Raw genomic sequence first — 19,998 nt, forward strand, 5'->3', positions numbered from 1 at the left:
GACTCTCATTAGGAGCACAAGCACCCACAGAACCAGTCTCCCACACTATTTGTGATTAATCTCACCTGTTGTAACAATGACTTTGCATGCTTTTTTTGTGGCCGAGGCACATTATTTTAGCATCAGGTAAGGGGCGAGAGGCAGAAGTGCCCAGCTGATGGCAAGGAAAGAAGAGACACACAGAGAAGCCTTTGAGTTTAGCAGCTGTAGGTGACTCCGCCTTTTGATCTCAGATTCTGTGAAGTGAGAGAAAAAGTTAAGGGTCATGCAGGAGAAGCTGGATGTCTTCTTCACATGACTGGTTAGCAAAGAAAAGTACCTGAAAAACAGAACAAGTTGTTCCTAATACAGGCAGTTTTTTACCCTTTGCCCACCTTTCCATAACTGGCTTAAAAGTAGAGCTTTCTCTTTCTTCAAAGAAAATTCCATTCAGTGGTCCACTCAGCCGAATGAAAAACTATACCAATAGAGAGACTGTTGTTAGTTACCAAATAAAGAATAGGCTAAACAAATAGCCATGGCCAGTTCTTGGCTTGAGATGCATTTTCCCTCCAGGTAGTGATCTTTACAGGATCCATGCCATTACATTAGCTTTCATCATACCATTATAAAGTGTCTGGGAAGTATTATTCCCATTCTGAAGTAGAGAAAGGTAGATGTAAAGAAATGAAATAATACTTCTTTTGCTCGATTTCCTCCCTAGACAATCCTACCTCTTTTTTTTTTTTTTTTTTTTTTGAGCCGGAGTCTCGCTCTGTCGCCCATTCTGGAGTTTAGTGGCTGGATCTCAGCTCACTGCAAACTCCACCTCCCGGGTTTACACCATTCTCCTGCTTCAGCCTCCCGAGCAGCTGGGACTACAGGCCCCCACCACCGCACCCGGCTAGTTTTTTGTATTTTTTAGTAGAGACGGGGTTTCACCGGGTTAGCCAGGATGGTCTCGATCTTCTGACCTCGTGATCCACCCGTCTCGGTCTCCCAAAGTGCTGGGATTACAGGCTTGAGCCACCGCGCCCGGCCCCAATCCTATCTCTTTTATTTCATTTCAGCTCTGTCACTTACTAGCTGTGTGACTTTAGGCAAGTTACTCAATATGTGTGCTCCAGTTTCTTCATCTATAAATAGGGCTAAAGTACTAATAACCTACTTCATAGGGTTCTTATGAGGATTAATGAGTTAATGCATGCCAAGCACTTAGAACAGTGTCTGGCCCATAATAAGCACTCCATAAGTATTGGCTGTAAAAATGACAATAGAACCAACATCACTCAAGCCTAATAAGCATCACTTTCATGCTGGTCATTTCCAAGTCTACCTCCTTAGTTTGAACTCTGTCCTGCGTTCCACATCTAGATTTCCAGTTGCTGCTAGATATGTCGTTTAAAAACATAATTATTCAGTAAATATTTCTGAGTACCTACTATTGGGGTTCAAAGGAGTCCAATAAATAACAGCCTCTTCCCCAGCTTAGCTCTGAACCAATTAAAGAGAAGGACAAAAAAGTAAGGCAACTGGAAGATCAAAATATCACCTTTAGTGCTGAAAATCTGTTAATAGAGAATGAGGCTTTGTAGGCAGGCAAGTGGGCTACAGCCTAGACTCCCCACTGTCAGACAGAACCAGACGGGCACAAGTCTACTGCAAGAGCAGATTCTACCCCTGAACAACTGACGGCCTGGAGGAGCACAGCAGAATGGACATGGGCTTCCGAAGAGTTAGCAAAAACAAAGAGAAAAAGAAGGAGCTGAGTTACTTATGTCCAGCTGCTCCTAATATACTCATCAATCACATAAATTAATTCCTTGTTCTCTGGGGAAGAGTGAAAGAGGGAGGAAGAGAGAGGCTAAAAAGATTGCACTGGTGGGGATCCCTTCTCATAAAAGGAAATATATGGAGTAAGGGTGTAGTGTTTTCCCCAAAACCTATCACATGCTGGGGTGTTGTGCTAAGCACTGGGCATCTCTACCTGGGTACACTACGGGCATTTTAAACTGAACAGCTCTAAAACTCTCATCTACTCCTCATACATGTTGCTCCTATGTTTTGGGTTTTTTTTTTTTTTTTCCTAGTAGCATCACCAACCTTCTTAGTATCCTGGGTAGAAACATCAAACCCATTTTGACTTGTGATTTCTCTTGACTTTCACATTTGCATCACCAAGGACCGCACATTATTTTGTTTAAGCAACTTTTGATTCTTCCCCCTTTCTTTCCCATTGCCCCTGCCCCAGTTAACACTCTCACAATTTCTCCCCCAGACCATTACTGTAAGCTCCTGACTTCATGTCTTCCCATTTTATCTAAACCATTTTTTGTCTTCCAGCCTGAACTCTGCCTTATCTATGGATCCACTTCAGTCATAATTAACAACCCTTTCCCATAGGTACTAAATCTACACTGTGATTAATTTCTCTTTTGATACTTACACTATTCATTTCAGTATCTCAGGGGGCTTAAAAAAGTACTCTGAACATACTTGGCACACAATAGGTATTTGTTAAATGAATGACCTAAATTAGTAGAATAGGCAGAGAACACAGGATGTAAATCCCATGGCCCCACTTAATTGCTTAAAAACATGTATGGAGCACCTACTTTGTGTATAACAATAAGAAATTCTGCTATTTTCTTAATTTTGAGCTACTAAACGTTGTATTTCATCCTAGACTGACACTTCCAACACTTGTTTTGATGTATCCAACAAGCATGTAAAGAAGATCTATTAATTGAATAAAAGGTGTGCTCAATGTCTACGTTTTGTTCAGTTATGGCTCTTGCTACTAGAAGACACTATTTACACAGTTTGGAGCTTTTCACTGAGAACTGGACTGAGATACCGTTGTCAGCACCCGTTGTTTTAAATGACCAATACTTCAGTCCCTCCTTCCTTCAGTACCTCCTTCTCTTCTGGGAAGGCCTGTCATCAGATACTGTCTCATTGGCCTAGGTATGGGCAGCTGACCCAAGTTGAGTCAAAGTCCTTCTTGGGAATGTAGAATGAGACTGATGAATTCAGGTTCAGTCTCATCACTCTCTTAAGATATTTTTAAATATAGGAACACTTGGCAACCACATCTTGCCATATGGACTAAAACAAGAGAGAGTAAAGAAAGAATTAAGTAGAAATGAGAGACAAAGAATCTCAGTGGGATTTAAGTTCCTGGTTCCAGCTGTTCCTGAAGTCAACTGAACTTCCTGTCTTTGGTTCCATCACATTCCAGTACACTTCATACATTTCCCTTCCAGCCTAGGTTTATTTATATCGGTTTTCTGTTACAGGCAACTAATAATCCTAACGAGGATAGTTGCCAATTTGTTCCTCAAGATGGCACAAGAGCTCTCACTCTCATATATAATTTTTTAATTACTTTTAAGAAATTGCAGTAAAAACACAACAAATGTACCATCTTAACCATTTTTAAGTGTACCGTTCAGTAGTGTATATCCACATTGTATAAAACAAATCATTAGAACTTTTCATTTTGCAAATCTGAAATTCTGTACTCATTAAACAAAAATCTCTCTCTCCTTCAACTCCTCCACCTTGCCCCCTGCTAACCACCATTCTACTCTCTGTTTCTGTGAATTTGGCTGCTTTAGATGCCTTGTTTAAAACATACAGTATTTGTCTTTTTGTGACTGGCTTATTTCACATAGCATAATGTCCTGAAAGTTCATTCACGTCGTAGCACATAACAGGATTTCCTTCCTTTTCGAGCCTGAATGGTATTCTATTGTATGTGTATACCATATTTTATCTAGTCATCTACTAAATGACATTTTGGGTTGATTCTACCTCTTGACTTTTGTGAATAGTGCTACTGTGACCATGGGTGTGCAAATATCTGATTCAGAATCTGTATTCTTTTGGAGGCATACCCAGAAGCAGGACTGTTAGATCATATGGTAGTGAGTCCAGAGTTGGTTCCTTCTGGTAGGTTCTTGGTCTTGCTGACTTCAAGAACGAAGCTGCGGACCCTTGTGGTGAGAGTGTTTTTTTTTTTTTTTTTTCTCCTTTGAGAGGGAGTCTTGCTCTGTTGCCCAGACTGGAGTGCAGTGGTGCCATCTCAGCTCACTGCAAGCTCCACCTCCCGGGTTCATGCCACTCTCCTACCTCAGCCTCCCGAGTAGCTGGGACTACAGGCGACCACCACCACGCCCGCCTAATTTTTTGTATTTTTTTTTTAGTAGAGACGGGGTTTCACCGTGTTAGCCAGGATGGTCTCAATCTCCTGACCTCATGATCCGCCCGCCTTAGCCTCCCAAAGTGCTGGGATTACAGTTGTGAGCCACTATGCCTGGCCTGAGTGTTACAGTTCTTAAAGACGTTGTGTCTGGAGTTTGTTTCTTCAGATGTTCAGATATGGCACATCTGGCGTTGTTTGTTCCTCCTGGTGGGTTCCTGGTCTCACTGACTTCAGGAATAAAGCCACAGAGCACCTCAGTGAGTGTAACAGCTTTTAAAGGTAGTGCGGACCCAAAGAGTGAGCAGCAGCAAGATTTATTGTGAACAGCAAAAGAACAAACCTTCCACAAGCTTGAAAGGGGACCCCAGTGCGTTGCCACTGCTGGCTCCGCGGCCAGCTTTTATTCCCTTATTTAGCCCTGCCCACATCCTGCTGATTGGTTCATTTTACAGAAGGCTGATTAGTCCATTTTACAGAGTGCTAATTAGTTTTTTTTACAGACTGTTGATTGGTGCATTTACAGTCCTTTAGCTTGACACAGAGTGCTGATTGGTGCGTTTACAATCCTCTAGCTAGACAGAAAAGTTCTCCAAGTCCCCACTTGACCCAGGAAGTCTGGCTGTCTTCACCTCTCAGTAGTTCTTTTTTTAAATTGTTTTGATGACACTTTATACTATTTTCTATAGCAGTTGCACCATTTTACAGTCCCACCAACAGTGCATGAGGGTTCCAATTTTTCCACATCCTCACCAACATGTTATTTTCTGTTTTTGCTTTATTTTGCTTTGTTTTTAGAGTAGCCACCCTAATGGGCATTAGGTGATATCTCATTGTGGTTTTGACTTGCATTTCTCTGATAATTAGTGATTAGCATCTTTTTATTTGCCTTTTAGTTATTTTTATATCATCTTGGGATGAATGTCTCTTCAAGTACTTTGCCCATTTTAAAATGAGGTTATTTGATTTTTGTTGTTGTTGAGTTGTAGGAGCTCTTAATATATTCTGGATTGAAACCCCTTATTTAGATAAATGATTTATAAATATTTTCTCCCATAGGTTACTTTTGTGTGTGTGTGTATGTAATTTATTTTTTAAATTGATATATCAGAGTTGTAGATAATTTTGGGTTCATATTTGTAATTTCAAATTAAAAAATCATAAGAATATGATTTATTCAGTTAGATTCAGCAAACATTTATAGGGTACTTATAATATGTAAGGTATTTGTGCCCAGTGCTAGGTTTGATTTAAACGGCGGCCTCCTGACATACTCCTTTCACTACAGTTTGAACCCAATTTAGCCCCAGGAAGGATGGTCTTAAAAGTCATAATTCAGTCTATGCATTTTCTTGATACTAGCTCAACCTAAGGTTTTGTATGCACTAAAGCACTGCAGGGAGACTAGGGTGCTGGGTCTTCTCAGCCAGTTCTCAGCTAGGGTGTTGGGAGACCAGTTCCATCTAAGGGTTTCAGATTAATCCTGAGCCAATATTAGTGGGATCATGAGTCAGTCCCATGAGGGATGAATAAAACTAAGTCAGACTCCAGACTTTAGTCTTCAGATTCACAGGCTTCTCAAAGTCAGGGTGGAACCAAACCTTGGTTTCTAGCCTAAGATTTGGAGGGCTTGAAGTCCAGCTGAACATATCCAAGATGTCAAGTAATTAATTATCACTTCCCCACTGCTACGCCAAGGTAGTCCTACCGAGTTACGCAGAGCCTCAGAATCCTAAACACTGTTCCCCAGACAACCGGTCAATGAGAAAGCATACAAGATGAAACCTAATGGCCATCTTCGATCTATATGTCGTACATATTGTTTTGTGTTGGGCTTTCTCTTATGTAATACAATCTCAACTGGAATTGAGTGATCAAACTCTTAGTGAAGAGGACTCTATAGAGATTTTTGTGCCTTGGTATATATATCTATTAATGTAATTAAATTTTAATTTAGATTTTACTCTTTCCCCAGTAAATCCATACCAAAGCAGGGAGGAACCCACCTGTCACTTTGATATCCCCTGTTGCTTTGGCAATGTCATTTTCAATCATACAGGAGTATGTGTTGTTGATCGTAACATTGTACAGCACAGACACAACCTTCATGGTCACATTCTCAGAGTTCAGCTCAAAGCTGGTATTGGAGACTTCCGAGAAGCTGGCTCCCTGGTCAACTTGGGATGCCCAGACCACTGTGGGCTGGGGGAACCATCGGGGAGCCTCACACCGCAGGGTCTCTGAGCTGGCGTTATAGTCCACATTCACCTCTGGCATGCTGAAGGCTGTAGGGTCAAAAGTCGAAAAGGGCAGATGCCAAAGTCAGACACATAAGACAATACAGCCTTTGAAGTGCTAGGGCTTAAAAATGCAGTCTTTTTTTTTTTTTAACCATTGAAGCGACTCAGTACTTCCTCAGAGGTCCATCTGTGTGTGGCCAATTGTATTATAGGCACGAATAATTATTTGCTCATAGTATTGCTATACATCACAACCCTTTGGCCAATCACAAACCCCAAGAACCTAAATTCTAGGTATATTATTGTTACAATAGATAATTTTCTCCAAGTAAGAGGAACTTCAGTGGTCATAAAAAAGCTTATCCCTTAGAGAAATTAGGCATTTTCCTAGGGATCTATGAAGCTTCTGGATTTTACGTATTTTTCTCCCTGGAGGATAAAGTTAGGGTGGGGAGGGAGAAGGAGAAAGAAGAAACAAACAGCATTCATCTATCACCCATAGAAATTCCATCCACAAGCTTTGTCATCACAGAGATTTGGAATTTGCTTGAGTAGAGACTGTCTGCTCTGGTATCCAGGGATAGAAATAGAAATTTATTTTCCTCCAAGGTAATTCTCCTCACTGGAGAGGTAACTGCATTTTGAAATTAAGACTTAGCTTCACCCCATATCCAGGCAGAGAGACAGTTGTGGAAAAATGTTAAAGCCTGGACTTTTTATGGGGGCAAAATATAATTTATTAATTTATTTGGCATCTTTGTTTACCTGGGACTAAGCTGGTGCTGAGTAAGTAGTAAAAGGAAAGCCCTTGCCTAACCCTTAAGGAGTCTGTTATCGAGCAGGGGAGACAAGACTCATATGCTCGGAGCAGGCAGGGAACACGCTCTTGGGAGATGATGTGGGAAACTAAGGTTACATGACAATGAATCACCATTCACTGAGGGTTTACTCTGTGCCAGTACTGTATTCCAGACCTTATTTCATTTGATCCTCACAACACTCCTGTGAATACTATCATCCCCATTAAAAAACAAATCAACTTTTAATTTTGAAATAATTTCGGGTGTACAGAAGAGTTGCATAAAAGGTATAGAGTTCTGGCATAAGCCTCACCCAGTTTCCTCTAATGTTAACATCTTAAATAACCAATGTGCATTAGTCAAAACTGAGAAACCAGCCAGGCGCAGTGGCTCATGCCTGTAATCCCAGCACTTTGGGAGGCTGAGGTGAGCAGATCACCTGAGGTTGGGAGTTTGAGACCAGTTGACCAACATGAAGAAACCCATTATCTACTAAAAATACAAAATTAGCTAGGTGTGAAGGCGCATGCCTGTAATCCCAGCTACTTGGGAAGCTGAGGCAGGAGAATCATTTGAACCCAGGAGGCAGAGGTTATGGTGAGCCTAGATCGTGCCATTGCACTCCAGCCTGGGCCACAAGAGCAAAACTCCATCTTGAAAGAAAAAGAAAAAACAGAGAAACCGTCATCAGTACATTACTATCAACTAAATACTAGATTTGATTTGTATTTCAAGTTTTTCCACTAATGTTCTTTTTCTGTTCCAGGATTCCATCCAGAACACCACCATGTTTTAGTCATCATGTTGCCTGAGTTTCTTCTAGTCTGTCATGTTTTCCCAATTTCTATATATTCCATGACCTTGACTGTTTTGAGGAGTACTGGTTAGGTATTTTGAGGAGTACCGGTTAGGTATTTTCCATGACCTTGACGGTTTTTGAGGAGTACTGGTTAGGTATTTTGTAGGACGACCCTCTGTTGGAATTCATCTGATGTTTTTCTCCTGATTAGACTGAGGTTACAGGTTTGAGAGAGGAAGAGCACAGGAGGCAAAGTGCCCTTCTCATCACATCATATCAGAAGGAACATGCTGTTAACATGACTTATTAATGATGTTAACCTGGATCACCTGATTAAAGCAGTGTTTGCCGGATTTCTTTGCAAGCTGGATTTCACTAAGTCCAATATACCCTAAGTGGGGTAGGGAAGGTTTCAAGTTCCATTTTCTGGAGGGGAAGAGATCTAAATAAATTATTTGGAATTCATCTGTAAGGGGAATTTGTTTCATATCCCTCATTTATTTAAAAAGTATGAACTCATATGTATTTATTCTATACCTTTGAGTTATAATTCAATACTATGTTATTTATTTTGTTGCTTAAATTGTTACAGCTTTGCCATTGGAAGCTCTTTCAGTTGGCTCCAGTATCCCTTTGACATGACCCCATTTTAAGATGAAGAAACTGAGGCTCAGAGAGATTGCTTTGCCCAGGCCACTGTACGTACACAGGTCTGATTCTAGATCTGAGCTTCAAATCATTGTATATACATGTTATGAGGTGTGCAAGAAAGGCCTGTGCATACTAGTTTAGGCTGGAAAGGCCCGGTTTCTGCCTATCCCTCAAGGCTGCCCTCAAATGATACCTTCTCCAGGGGCCTTTCTTATGCCTCCCCTCCTATGCATTTGAACAGGATCTCTCTCTTCCTCTCAATCACTCTATTTATATTTCTCTTAAAGCATTTGATACACTTTACTAATTACTATCATTTACAGACTTTTATTATCTCTGTCTGGACCCTTAACTCTGTGAGATCTATACTATGAGCTCTGCAAGGGTAAGGGAAATCTGTTTCATCATCTTTGTACTCCTCACAGTATCTGAGTCCCTTGTATATAAATTCAGAAAACAAATGTTAAATTGGGTTGGCAACAAAGGGTGGATTTCACTGTTGCAGGGGAAGGGGAATTAATAAGTTTACAGGACAGTGTTGCTTTTGTTTTGGTTAGTTTCCTTTGAACTTCTAAAATGTGCCCACTGTCATGAGTCTCTGAAGGTACTGATTTCAGGACTGGACTTGGGTCTACTTAGCATGGAAATGTCTCAGGCTAGGCTGCTCTTATTAGCTATACCAGGGGCTACCACAAAAGAGATTACATTTATTTTGTTGAATAGAGAACACACTGGGAAATTCTGAAGCAGTGAGAACCCAGAACAAAAGATTTTTAAGGCCTCTCTTATAGTTGGCTACTTTTGGGGTTGGTGTGGGTCTTGGCCATAAAATGGCCCAAATAGCTGTTAGCAGAATTGGGAGCGTCATTGTCTGATATTGGTCACAACATGATATTTCATCAACAACTCACAATCTTTAGCCTCAAATACTTTTGGTGCTTTAAAAAAATGTCTCTCCAAAAGTAACTCACCTCCAGTTTTATACTCAAGGTTAGCATTCCCCTTGCCTTTAGAAGTGATGATATAACATTTGTAGGTGCCAGCGTCTGTAAGTTGTACATTTTTCAGCCGCAGAGAGGCATTGCCAACTATCACTTGATCAGCAAACACTGCTGTCCGGCCTCTGAACATTTCATCCTGCTCCGACAGCTCATCTTTGCCTTCTTTGAACTCATGGACCAAGCCTATAACACCTTCCTTCAACCATTGTATCACGATATCAGAAAGTTTGATGTCAGGTTCAAAAGTGCAGCTCAGGATTCCATCCTCCCCAATGTTCCCAGCTGAGGCAACAGTAGTGACTGTGATGGAGTGTCTCCCTGCAGTTCAGGAAGCAAAGATCAATGCTAAGGGAAGCCTTGGAACTTCTACAACCAAACCCTTCATTACTGAAAGCCAGACAGAGACTTCTGTGATAAATTAAAAATACAGAAGAACATGAGAGGCATTAAGAAAAAGAAGACAAGAAGAGAAAGAGCAGGAAGATAATCGTTTTGATATATATATATATATATATATCAGATCTGTCATATATAATGGCTTATGTAAGATCAAGTAACCCAAACCCTGAGAACACATTGGACTTGGGGTTTGAAGATGAAAATTCAAGTCTTGATTTTGTCACTGAATAGCCATGTAACCTTCAATAAGTCATGTAACCTTCTTGGATCTTAGAAAATTGGAGGTAACAATATCTGTCTTACCTACTGTATTAGTCCATTTTCACGCTGCTGATAAAGACATACCTGAGACTGGGAAGAAAAAGAGGTTTAATTGGACTTACAGTTCCACATGGCTGGGGAGGCCTCAGAATCATGGCGGGAGGTGAAAGGTACTTCTTACATGGTGGTGGCAAGAGAAAAATGAGAAAGATGCAAAAGCGGAAACCCCTGATAAACCCATCAGATCTCATTAGACTTACTCACTACCACAAGAACAGTATGGGGAAACTGCCCCCATGATTCAAATTGTCTCCCACTGGGTCCTTCCCACAACACATGGGAATTATAAGAGTATAATTCAAGATGAGATTTGGGTGGGGACACAGCCAAACCACATCATTCCATCCCTGGCCCCTCCAAATCTCATGTTCTCACATTTCAAAACCAATCATGCCTTCCCAACAGTCCCCCAAAGTATTAACTCATTTCAGCATTAACTCAAAAGTCCACAGTCCAAAGTCACATCTGAGACAAGGCAAGTCCCTTTCACCTATGAGCCTGTAAAATCAAAATCAAGCTAGTTACTTCCTAGATACAATGGGGGTACAAGCATTGGGTAAATACAGTCATTCCAAATGGGAGAAATTGGCCAAAACAAAGTAGTTACAGAGCTTATGCAAGTCCAAAATTTTAAAGCTCCAAAATGGTCTCCTTTGACTCCAGGTCTCACATCCAGGTCATGCTGATGCAAGAGGTGGGTTCCCATGGTCTTGGGCAGCTCTGCCCCTGTGGCTTCGCAGGGTGCAGCCTCCCTCCCAGCTGCTTTCATAGGCCGGCATTGAGTGTCTGTGGCTTTTCCAGAAGTGCAAGCTGTCAGTGGATCTACCATTCTGGGGTCTGAAAGACAGTGGCTCTCTTCTCACAGCTCTACTAAGTGGTGCTCCAGTGGGGACTTTGTGTTGGGGCTTCAACCCCATATTTTCCTTCTGCACTGCCCTAGCAGAAGTTCTCCATGAGAGCCCCACTCCTGCAGCAATCTTCTGCCTGGGCATCCAGGCATTTCCATACATCTTCTGAAATCTAGGTGGAGGTTCACAAACCCCAATTCTTGACTTTTGTGCACTCACAGGCTCAACACCACATAGAAGCTGCTAAGACTTGGGGTTTGCACCCTCTGAAGCCATGCCCAAGCCCCTTTTGGGCACAGTTGGAGCAGCTGGGACACAGGGAACAAAGTCCCTAGGCTGCACACAGCATGGGGACCCTGGGCCCGGCCCACAAAACTATTTTCTCCTAGGCCTCCAGGCCTGTGATGGGAGGGGCAGCCATGAAGACCTCTCACATTTTCCCCATTGTCTTGGGGATTAATATTCAGTGTCTCATTACTTATGCAAATTTATGCAGCCAGCTTGAAATTCTCCTTAGAAAATGGGTTTTTCTTTTCTTTCACATTGTCAAGCTGCAATTTTCTGAACTTTTATGCCCTGCTTCCCTTACACAACTGAATACCTTTAACAGTACCCGAGTTACCTCTTGAATGCTTTGCTTCTTAGAAATTTCTTCTACCAGATACCCCAAATCATCTCTCTCAAGTTCAAAGTTCCACACATCTCAAGGGCAGGGGCAAAATGTCGCCAGTCTCTTTGTTAAAACATAACAAGAGTCACCTTTCCTCCAGTTCCCAACAGGTTCCTCATCTCCACCTGAGACCACCTCAGCCTGGACCTTATTGTCCATATCACTATCAAGCTTTTGGTCAAAGCCATTCAGCAAGTCTCTAGGAGGTTCCAAACTTTCCCACATTTTCCTGTCTTCTTCTGAGCCCTCCAAACTGTTCCAACCTCTGCCTGTTATCCAGTTCCAAAGTCGCTTCCACATTTTCAGGTATCTTTTCAGCAGTGCCCCACTCTACTGGTACCAATTTACTGTATTAGTCCATTTTCATGCTGCTGATAAAGAAATAACCAAGACTTGGAAGAAAAAGAGGTTTAATTGAACTTAACAGTTTCACATGGCTGGGGAGTCCTCAGAGTCATGGCGGGAGGTGAAAGACACTTCTTACACGGCAGTGGCAAGAGAAAATGAGAAAGATGCAAAAGCAGAAACCCCTGATAAAACCATAAGATCTTGCGAGACTTATTTACTACCATGAGAACACCATGGGGGGAACTGCCCCCATGATTCAAATTATCTCCCACCAGGTCCCTCCTACAACACATGGGAATTATGGGAGTATAATTTAAGGTGAGATTTGGATGGGGACACAGAGCCAAACTGTATCACCTACTTTAAAGGTTTCTTATGAGGATCAAATCAAATGGATATTAACTTGATTTGCAAACTGTAATTACACATATAAGGTATTGTTATTCTCAGTTCACTAGAAGTGGCACAGAAGTGAAATCTCATGTTAATTAAATGTGGCTAGTCATTCTGAAGAATGCTGAATTCTAAAGTGCTGTGACTTTTATCTCAATTTGAATGATGAAGAAACTAAGGCATTGAGAAAATAAGTGATTTCATCAAGTTTACAGTGCTAGCTATAGCATAATGAAGAACTGTATTTAATTCGGTTGATTTTGGGTTTAACATGAAAGCCACCCTCTCCTCTCCAAACATATGCAAAATTTGCATAAGTAATGAGGCACTGAATATTAATCCCCAAGACAATGGGGAAAATGTGTAGAAATATTAATTACGTGCCAGCTGTATCCAACTACCTCTTCCTCACTTGGCCAGACTACAGCCCACCCAGTCAGGGAAGGATCAATCAGCTGTTCATTGTACACTGGGGGCTGCTGACTGAGGACACCTATTGGGGTGATTTAATTAACTGAATCTTCTTGAGAGGCTCTTTCTGTGGCTTGGATATGAAACTAAGGGCAGATGGCCTTGGAGCCCAAGAAGAGAGTGGAGGAGACACAGACAAGTATGGGGGAGAGACCATGGGAGAGAAAAATGGAGTCTTCTATCCCCAGAGCTGTCTTGGATCCTGGGGGTGTTCAGGTCTAGGTCCTGTCTTAATCTCTGCATATCCTTTAAACAACACCTGATATTAAAGCGGCCTGCACAAGTCTCTCTTTCTTACAGCCAAAAACGCCCAACATAACGGGTCCTGAGCACTTCTTAACTGGACTTTTCAGCTTCTTTATTGATATTTCTACCTTTCATCTTTGCCTCCATCCAATCCATTTTACATACATTAATCCTACAGGTAGACCTTCTTACGGTACAATTTGAACATGTCTGTTTTCTAATCACTCATCTTTAATGGTTCCTAAGAGCTGTGGAATGGATTTCACATTTTCCAGCCTGGCCTTCAAAGCCAAATACTGCCTGGTACATAGCAAATGCTCCATACGTATTAGCTCTTATTGCTGTCTTTGCAGCCCTATCCCCAACTACATCCTCTCATAGTCCATTCTGTCTATCTGTATCAAATTATTTGTTGATTTTCTGCCTTCAATAAAAAATACACAAACAAAGCAGATGTGTGTGTTTTTTTAATGTAATAGGTAAACATTATCGGCATAAGGATATCGTTGGTTCTTCTCCTCTTCCAGCCTATTAGGGGTTGGAATTATCTCATTGACTCCTAGACCTCTACAAAGTAAATGAGGGTAATGAATGAGGAAGAGAGAACTGGAGAAGCTAATCTAGATGGATTTGCAGCAGAAAGAACAGAAGGCTACCGATGGAAGAAAAATTATAGCTAGAGAAGGAGGAAGAGGAGACAAAAACAAGTACATAGCCTGGTTTGGAAGGATGTTTTAGAGGCTTGAGATTGTGAGAAGAGAGACTTTGGAAGCAGCTGCCATGCATGGCCATTCTTGTGGGAGATCTGGGAGAGGAATTATGAAAGGGGACAAAATGAAGTTTTTGTGGTGTAATAAGAACACAACACACCTCCATTCCCTGCATTGGTATTTTCTTGAACATTGATTTAAAGATTCAGTTTGTTTTTCAAGTATTGTTACTTAAAGACTGATATCCAAGGCATCCCAGGCTAGCATGGGTTATACAATTACACTATGTGCCTTCACACCCCTGTTCGTCTTGCACCTATTAATTCACAGCACACACTTCTTTACCACCAGTTATCCAAATTCTACTTATATTCAAGTCTGTTCAGATGGCAGCCCTCCCATGAAACCTTCTTTTAATTAACCAAAGGAAAAATTAGTAGATTATCTCTTTACTTTCTTATAACTTTTTTTTTTTTTGGCCTTTATTATAGCAGCTATCTCCCTCTACCTAGTCTCTAGTCTATCTCTGGAACTAGTTTGTGAGTGTTTCAAGAGCAGAGACTGTCTTAATCCTATCTGTAAGTCCTGTAGTGCCTATAGCTATGTTTCTACAGAGAAAAATAATGTTTGTTGAGTTTATGAATAAATGAATAAATAAATGGAAACCAGTAGAAATCAAAGCATTGTTTGAGATAGGCTAAAATTATTGTAGGAGTAAGGGACGTTTGGCGGGATTACGACATCTAAGTTTTGGGGAAATGTGAGCCAGTTAAAAGGAAGGCAATAAAAATACAGAGAGGTTCACAATAAAATCATGAATCAAATACAACTATGTTAGAGCAAGGGTAAATTTGATGGTTGTTGATAAAGTGCCATTAAAGTTGAATTGAAAAATTACTTCTCGGAAAAAATACATGATTAGCATGGTTTATGGAGAGAATGAAATGGTAATGACATATCTCAGTTCAGTAATTGTATTACTGAATTAATTTTAATATGTTGGCCTTGAGCTCACAGGTAGGGAAACCAGCCACCTATCTCCCAGAGAAGTTAATGATTAAAAGCAGGCAGCTGTAGAGTGCCCCAGGGACCTGCTGCAGGTTCTAGTCATTTAAGGTTGCATTAATGATATGGCAGATGGAATGAGTGTAATGTTGATTAAATCCCCTCCACCCCAATGTCAAATAAAGAAGAGAAATAAGAGCCAGTGAGAACTTAAAAAAACCACAGGGACCTAGCCATTGCTTTGTACTCAGAAAGCAGTCAATAAAATACTTGTTTGTTAAGTGAATAAATGATTGTTAAAAGAGATAAAATTTAATTTGCAAGCAACCACATGTAAGTATTACTTCTCACAAGAAAATAAACTATTCAGACTTGCAAACAAACACAGGCTCAAGGAAGATTATGCCGTCTGGCCTCGTATGACTCTCCAGACCTATTGCCCACCAGAGATTCTTTTTTATTTTTGTTTTTTGGAGACAGAGACTCACTCCACCAAAGATTCTTGTGTGATTTGTTGAGTCAGAGGACAAAAGGGCCCCATGGAGATGGGTTAGAGGCAGGTACCTATTGATAGAGAATTCATTAAATGGGCACAGATTTTAAGCATTTCATTAGCCTCTAAGACTTCATCAAACCCCTTTAAAATTGGAAGACTGAGCCACTTACTGAAAATTAATTATCCAGCTTGTGAGGGCTAATTACTACCACAGCTCCTGTCTGCATGAGGAAAGTGGGGCTGTTAAAGCGGGGGCAAGACGAAACCTGAGCAGCTCTGTGTTCACACGGAGGGGAGGGAGTACTATTCAATCAGCGCTGCGTTGTAGGAGCAAGAATATCTTGAAGTGGGGGTACGGGTAATACAAGGCAAGGATTCTTTGCAGAAACTGTGATGCTGGAGCAGCCTACAGCACTGGATAAAACCTGGAAAATGAGCTGTCCTTTGAAATGACTCAGAAAGACAAGTTCTGTACCTTCCGATAGCATAGAGAGCATGCTAGATGTCTTCAGCAGATGGTCATCAGCATCTGCTAAAACTCAGCTGTCCAGATGGGCACCACAGCACATGGCTTACGAGGTGGAAATGCAAAGATTAACCTTGGGATCACACCTGTGAGTGCCATTCTTGCCAAAGAAGACGGTGGGGTTGGGAGAACAGTTCCTTCTGTGAGAAGAAATTTAAAAGGACACTGGGCCAGGCCAGATACGGAACAATGTAGGAAAGCAGCAGAACGTGGTGACTGAGAACATGGCACAGGTACAGGCTGTCTGGGTTTAAGTCCCAGCTCTGCCACTTATTGGATATGTAACGTTGGTCAAGTTTTCCAACGCTTTATTTCATAATTTTTTAAAATCTGTAAAATGGGGATACTCCCTTAGAGAGTTCTTGAAAGGACTTAATGATACGATGCAGGTAAAGTGCTTAATACAGTACCTGAGTTGCCACATGCTAAACCTTAAATCAGTATTGATATTGATAACCATGATTAACTAGAGTCATTTGGAAAGATTGCAGATCAGAGCCCCAGGAGGTAAGGAAAGCAACATTTCACTAAATGTTTGCTTACAGTGACTCATTTTAAGCCATGAGAGAGTAAGAATGACCATTATACCCATTTGTGGATGAGGACAGAGACTCTGTGAGGTTAAATGGCTTGCCGAATTCCTTGGATCTAGCTGTTAGTGGAGTCAGGTCAAACACAGCCTGGTCTGGCCCTGAGCCTATGCCCTTTCTACCATATTTTGCTGATACCCAGGGCCAGATTGAGACATGTAGAGTGCCAACCCAATAAGAAGATATCCCTATTTCACTTAAAATCCAAACAATTAAAACCACAAAATAAGTGTAAGAAAAGCCCATAGCTGTTTATTTTCTCAGATGACTCGAAGTTTCCTTTTTTTTGAGGGATAGATCTAATATTTTCTAAATAAACTGTACAATGTTTCTGTTTTGGTGTCATCAGCACACACCTAGTTGGTTTATCCAGTGTCTGAAGCTGGAGCATTACAGTAGTGTGATGGGTCCTTCACCAGGTTACTTAAGGGTTTGTGTCTGCTGCTTGAACCCCAACAGCTGGGCGGTGAGCCAAGGACTTGGTGCCTAGCCGAGGAGCAGATGTCCCTGAGAACCTAAACATCCCAGACAGTATCTGAGAACACACCAAGGAAAACAGTCTCATTGCAAACACACCGCAGGCAAAGAGCCAGAAAACCAGCTTAAATGCAGCTTAGACATGGGAGATGGCACAGATCTCTAGGGCTGTCTTGTGCCGCCCAGGAGTGCCCTGTATGTAAGTCCTAATAAACTCAATTACTCACCAGACTGGACTTGTCTAAGTCATTCTTTGGTCTTTCAGCTGCTTCCCAGTTCTGGCAGGGGGGTGGGGGTTGTGGGGGCGATGCGGGACACATGTTACAGTTCCAGGTTTTGCTCGTAACAATTATTAGGAGGCAGCATCCTGTGGCTTCAAAGGAGGCCTTTACTGGTGTGACCAGGAAATTGTGCAGTTCCTAGGAGGTGCTATAGGAATGCGTTAATAATAGCAAATTTTTACTAAAAGCATTGATGGCATCAATATAAATAACAATGGCAGTTGTTTATCACACACAGGTGTCAGACACTCGATAAGAACTCTCCTTTAATTCTCACAATGACCATGCCTATTTTACCAGTGAGGAAACGTTTAAGTTGTACCTCAAAGGATATACAGTTACTGTGAGCCCTGAGATTGGAATGGCTCTGATTCTGAGATTCCTCCATTATACAGAGTTGTTCAAAGTCACTCAGAGAGTGTGTGATAGCGCAGGGACTGGGCTGGGTATGGTTAGGGGCCTTTCCATCACGTCTCCTTCCTTCTTGAAGGCTTGTCCACAAGAGCTGTTCTTTACAGGGGCTGATTGGAACCCCTCAACCTTTCTTTCAAATGGTCCACCCCAAATGCATTTTATGTTTTATGGGGTCTTTCTTTAGAATTTGTAAGGAGCAGGATGGCTATGCAAAGGTGGCCTATACAGCATCAGGAAAGTTACAAAGAAATAGAATTTCTTTCTGTATTGGGGAAAAGTTTTACATTTTCAAAAGCTGTAGTCTCAGGAATCATGCCTGCAAGGCAAACCACAAAACACCCTTTTCCACCACAACTCTGTGTGGACATTGTCCTTGGTATGGGGTGATGGGTAGGAGTGTAGGTTAGGGAAGCAAATTCCCAAGGCTGGAAACACAGCCATGCTCACTTGCTGACTGTGTGTGTCCTTCTAGAAATTTCCCATCTGAACATAGTAATAACATCTACCTCCTATTTGTTGTGTGTAGTAAGACAAACCATGTATACAAAGTTATTTAGTACAGTGGAGTGCATGAAGAAAGGATTCAAAAGATATTAGCATCATGATAAAGTTTAGATATTTGTCTTCACCCAAATCTCATGTTGAAATGTAATCCCCAATATTGGAGGTGGGGCCTGGTGGGAGGTGTGTGGGTCATGGGGGCAGATCCCTCACAAATGGCTTGGGCTATGCCCTTGGTGATAAGGGAGCTCTTGGGCTCTGAGTTCACATGAGATCTGGTCATTTAAAAGTATGCGGCACCTCCTCACCACTCTCTCTCTCCCTCTTGCTCCTGCTTTGGACATATGACATGCCTGTTTCCCCTTGCTGTCCATCATGATTGAAAACTCCCTGTGGCTTCACCAGAAGCCAGGCAGATGCCAGCACCATGCCTCCTGTGAAGCCTGCAGAATCGTGAGTCAATTAAAATTCTTTTCTTCATAAATTACCCAGTCTCAGGAATTTCTTTATAGCAGTGCAAGAATGGCCTAATACACATCATTGTCTGCTTAATGCTTTTTGCTTAATTTCAATGTCTTATATATTAAACCAGCTAATATTTTATTGAATTCATTTAAAGTGTGCTCATATGATGATCTCTGATAAAGGTTATAGTCCTTTGAATAGAGGCAATTGAAAAAATCCAACTAAACAGTATTAAACTAATAAACTGCCCATTTTATCCAAATAACCAGCTGTCACCCAGTGAAATGGGAAGGAGGCAGAACACCTTTTTATTGGCTGTAGTAGAGTTTCAAATTTTTAATGGCACCTTACTGGATTGAGTAGACTATTACTTCTATCTATTCACACCTCCATGCATCCATCCAACTGTCCATTCAAAAAGCACTTAAGGAGCACCCTGTGCATTCAAGGAACTGAGTTCAGTTCTCAAGGTGGCTGTCGCTATGCAACAGGAAAAGATATGAATAGCAAACCTGTTGACTAACACAGGGAAGTTATGACATTGTGAAAATTCTTGCTAGGGTAGTCAACACCACTAACAACCAAAAGATAAACAACTCTCTAAGAGTTCTGATGCCAAGCCAGTGAGCCTTAGATCCAAGAAAGTTTTGTCATTAAGATTTAGAGTGACAAATACTAGGGTTTTAATTGAAGGTGATGTATAAGATCAGGAATAATTATAATTATTAATCAGGGTAAATTATAATTAAGAGTTAAACCTTAGTGAGGAAGGCACCAAAATGCACTTTAGTATTAATATCTTTAAAACTTATTCTAAAATATTTGGTTTATCAGTCAATATTTTATTTCCTTATAAAGAACATATATGTAAATCTGAGAGCAATGGCTCACACCTGTAATCCCAGCACTTTGGGAGGTCGAGGCAGGCGGATCACTTGAGGTCAAGAGTCTGAGACCAGCCTGGCTAAGATGGCAAAATCCTGTCTCTACTAAAAATACAAAAAATTAGCCAGATGTGGTGGTGCATGCCTGTAATCCCAGCTACTTGGGAGGCTGAGGCAGGAGAATCACCTGAAGCTGGGAGGCAGAGGCTGCAGTGAGCCAAGATTATGTCACTGCACTCCAGCCTGAGTGACAGAGCAAGACTCTGTCTCAAAAAAAAA

At 41.4% G+C, this 19,998-nt stretch overlaps 1 protein-coding gene across 1 annotated transcript in view; it reads right to left on the reverse strand.

Moving 5' to 3' along the window:
- The window catches only part of VTCN1 (V-set domain containing T cell activation inhibitor 1), a 69,600-nt gene that overhangs the window by 3,959 nt on the left and 45,643 nt on the right, over positions 1–19,998 (reverse strand). Inside the window, exons 3-5 of the mRNA XM_017869825.1 lie at positions 9,645–9,992; positions 6,190–6,468; positions 66–236 (exon numbers count right to left, since the gene is read on the reverse strand). Of these exons, the coding sequence (XP_017725314.1) occupies positions 112–236; positions 6,190–6,468; positions 9,645–9,992 (752 nt within the window). The 3' untranslated portion in view covers positions 66–111. The remainder of the gene's footprint in view (positions 1–65; positions 237–6,189; positions 6,469–9,644; positions 9,993–19,998) is intronic.

This window comes from Rhinopithecus bieti, unplaced genomic scaffold (assembly GCF_001698545.2).
Source record: "Rhinopithecus bieti isolate Rb0 unplaced genomic scaffold, ASM169854v2 scaffold_3040, whole genome shotgun sequence".
NCBI classification, from domain to species: Eukaryota; Metazoa; Chordata; class Mammalia; order Primates; family Cercopithecidae; genus Rhinopithecus; species Rhinopithecus bieti.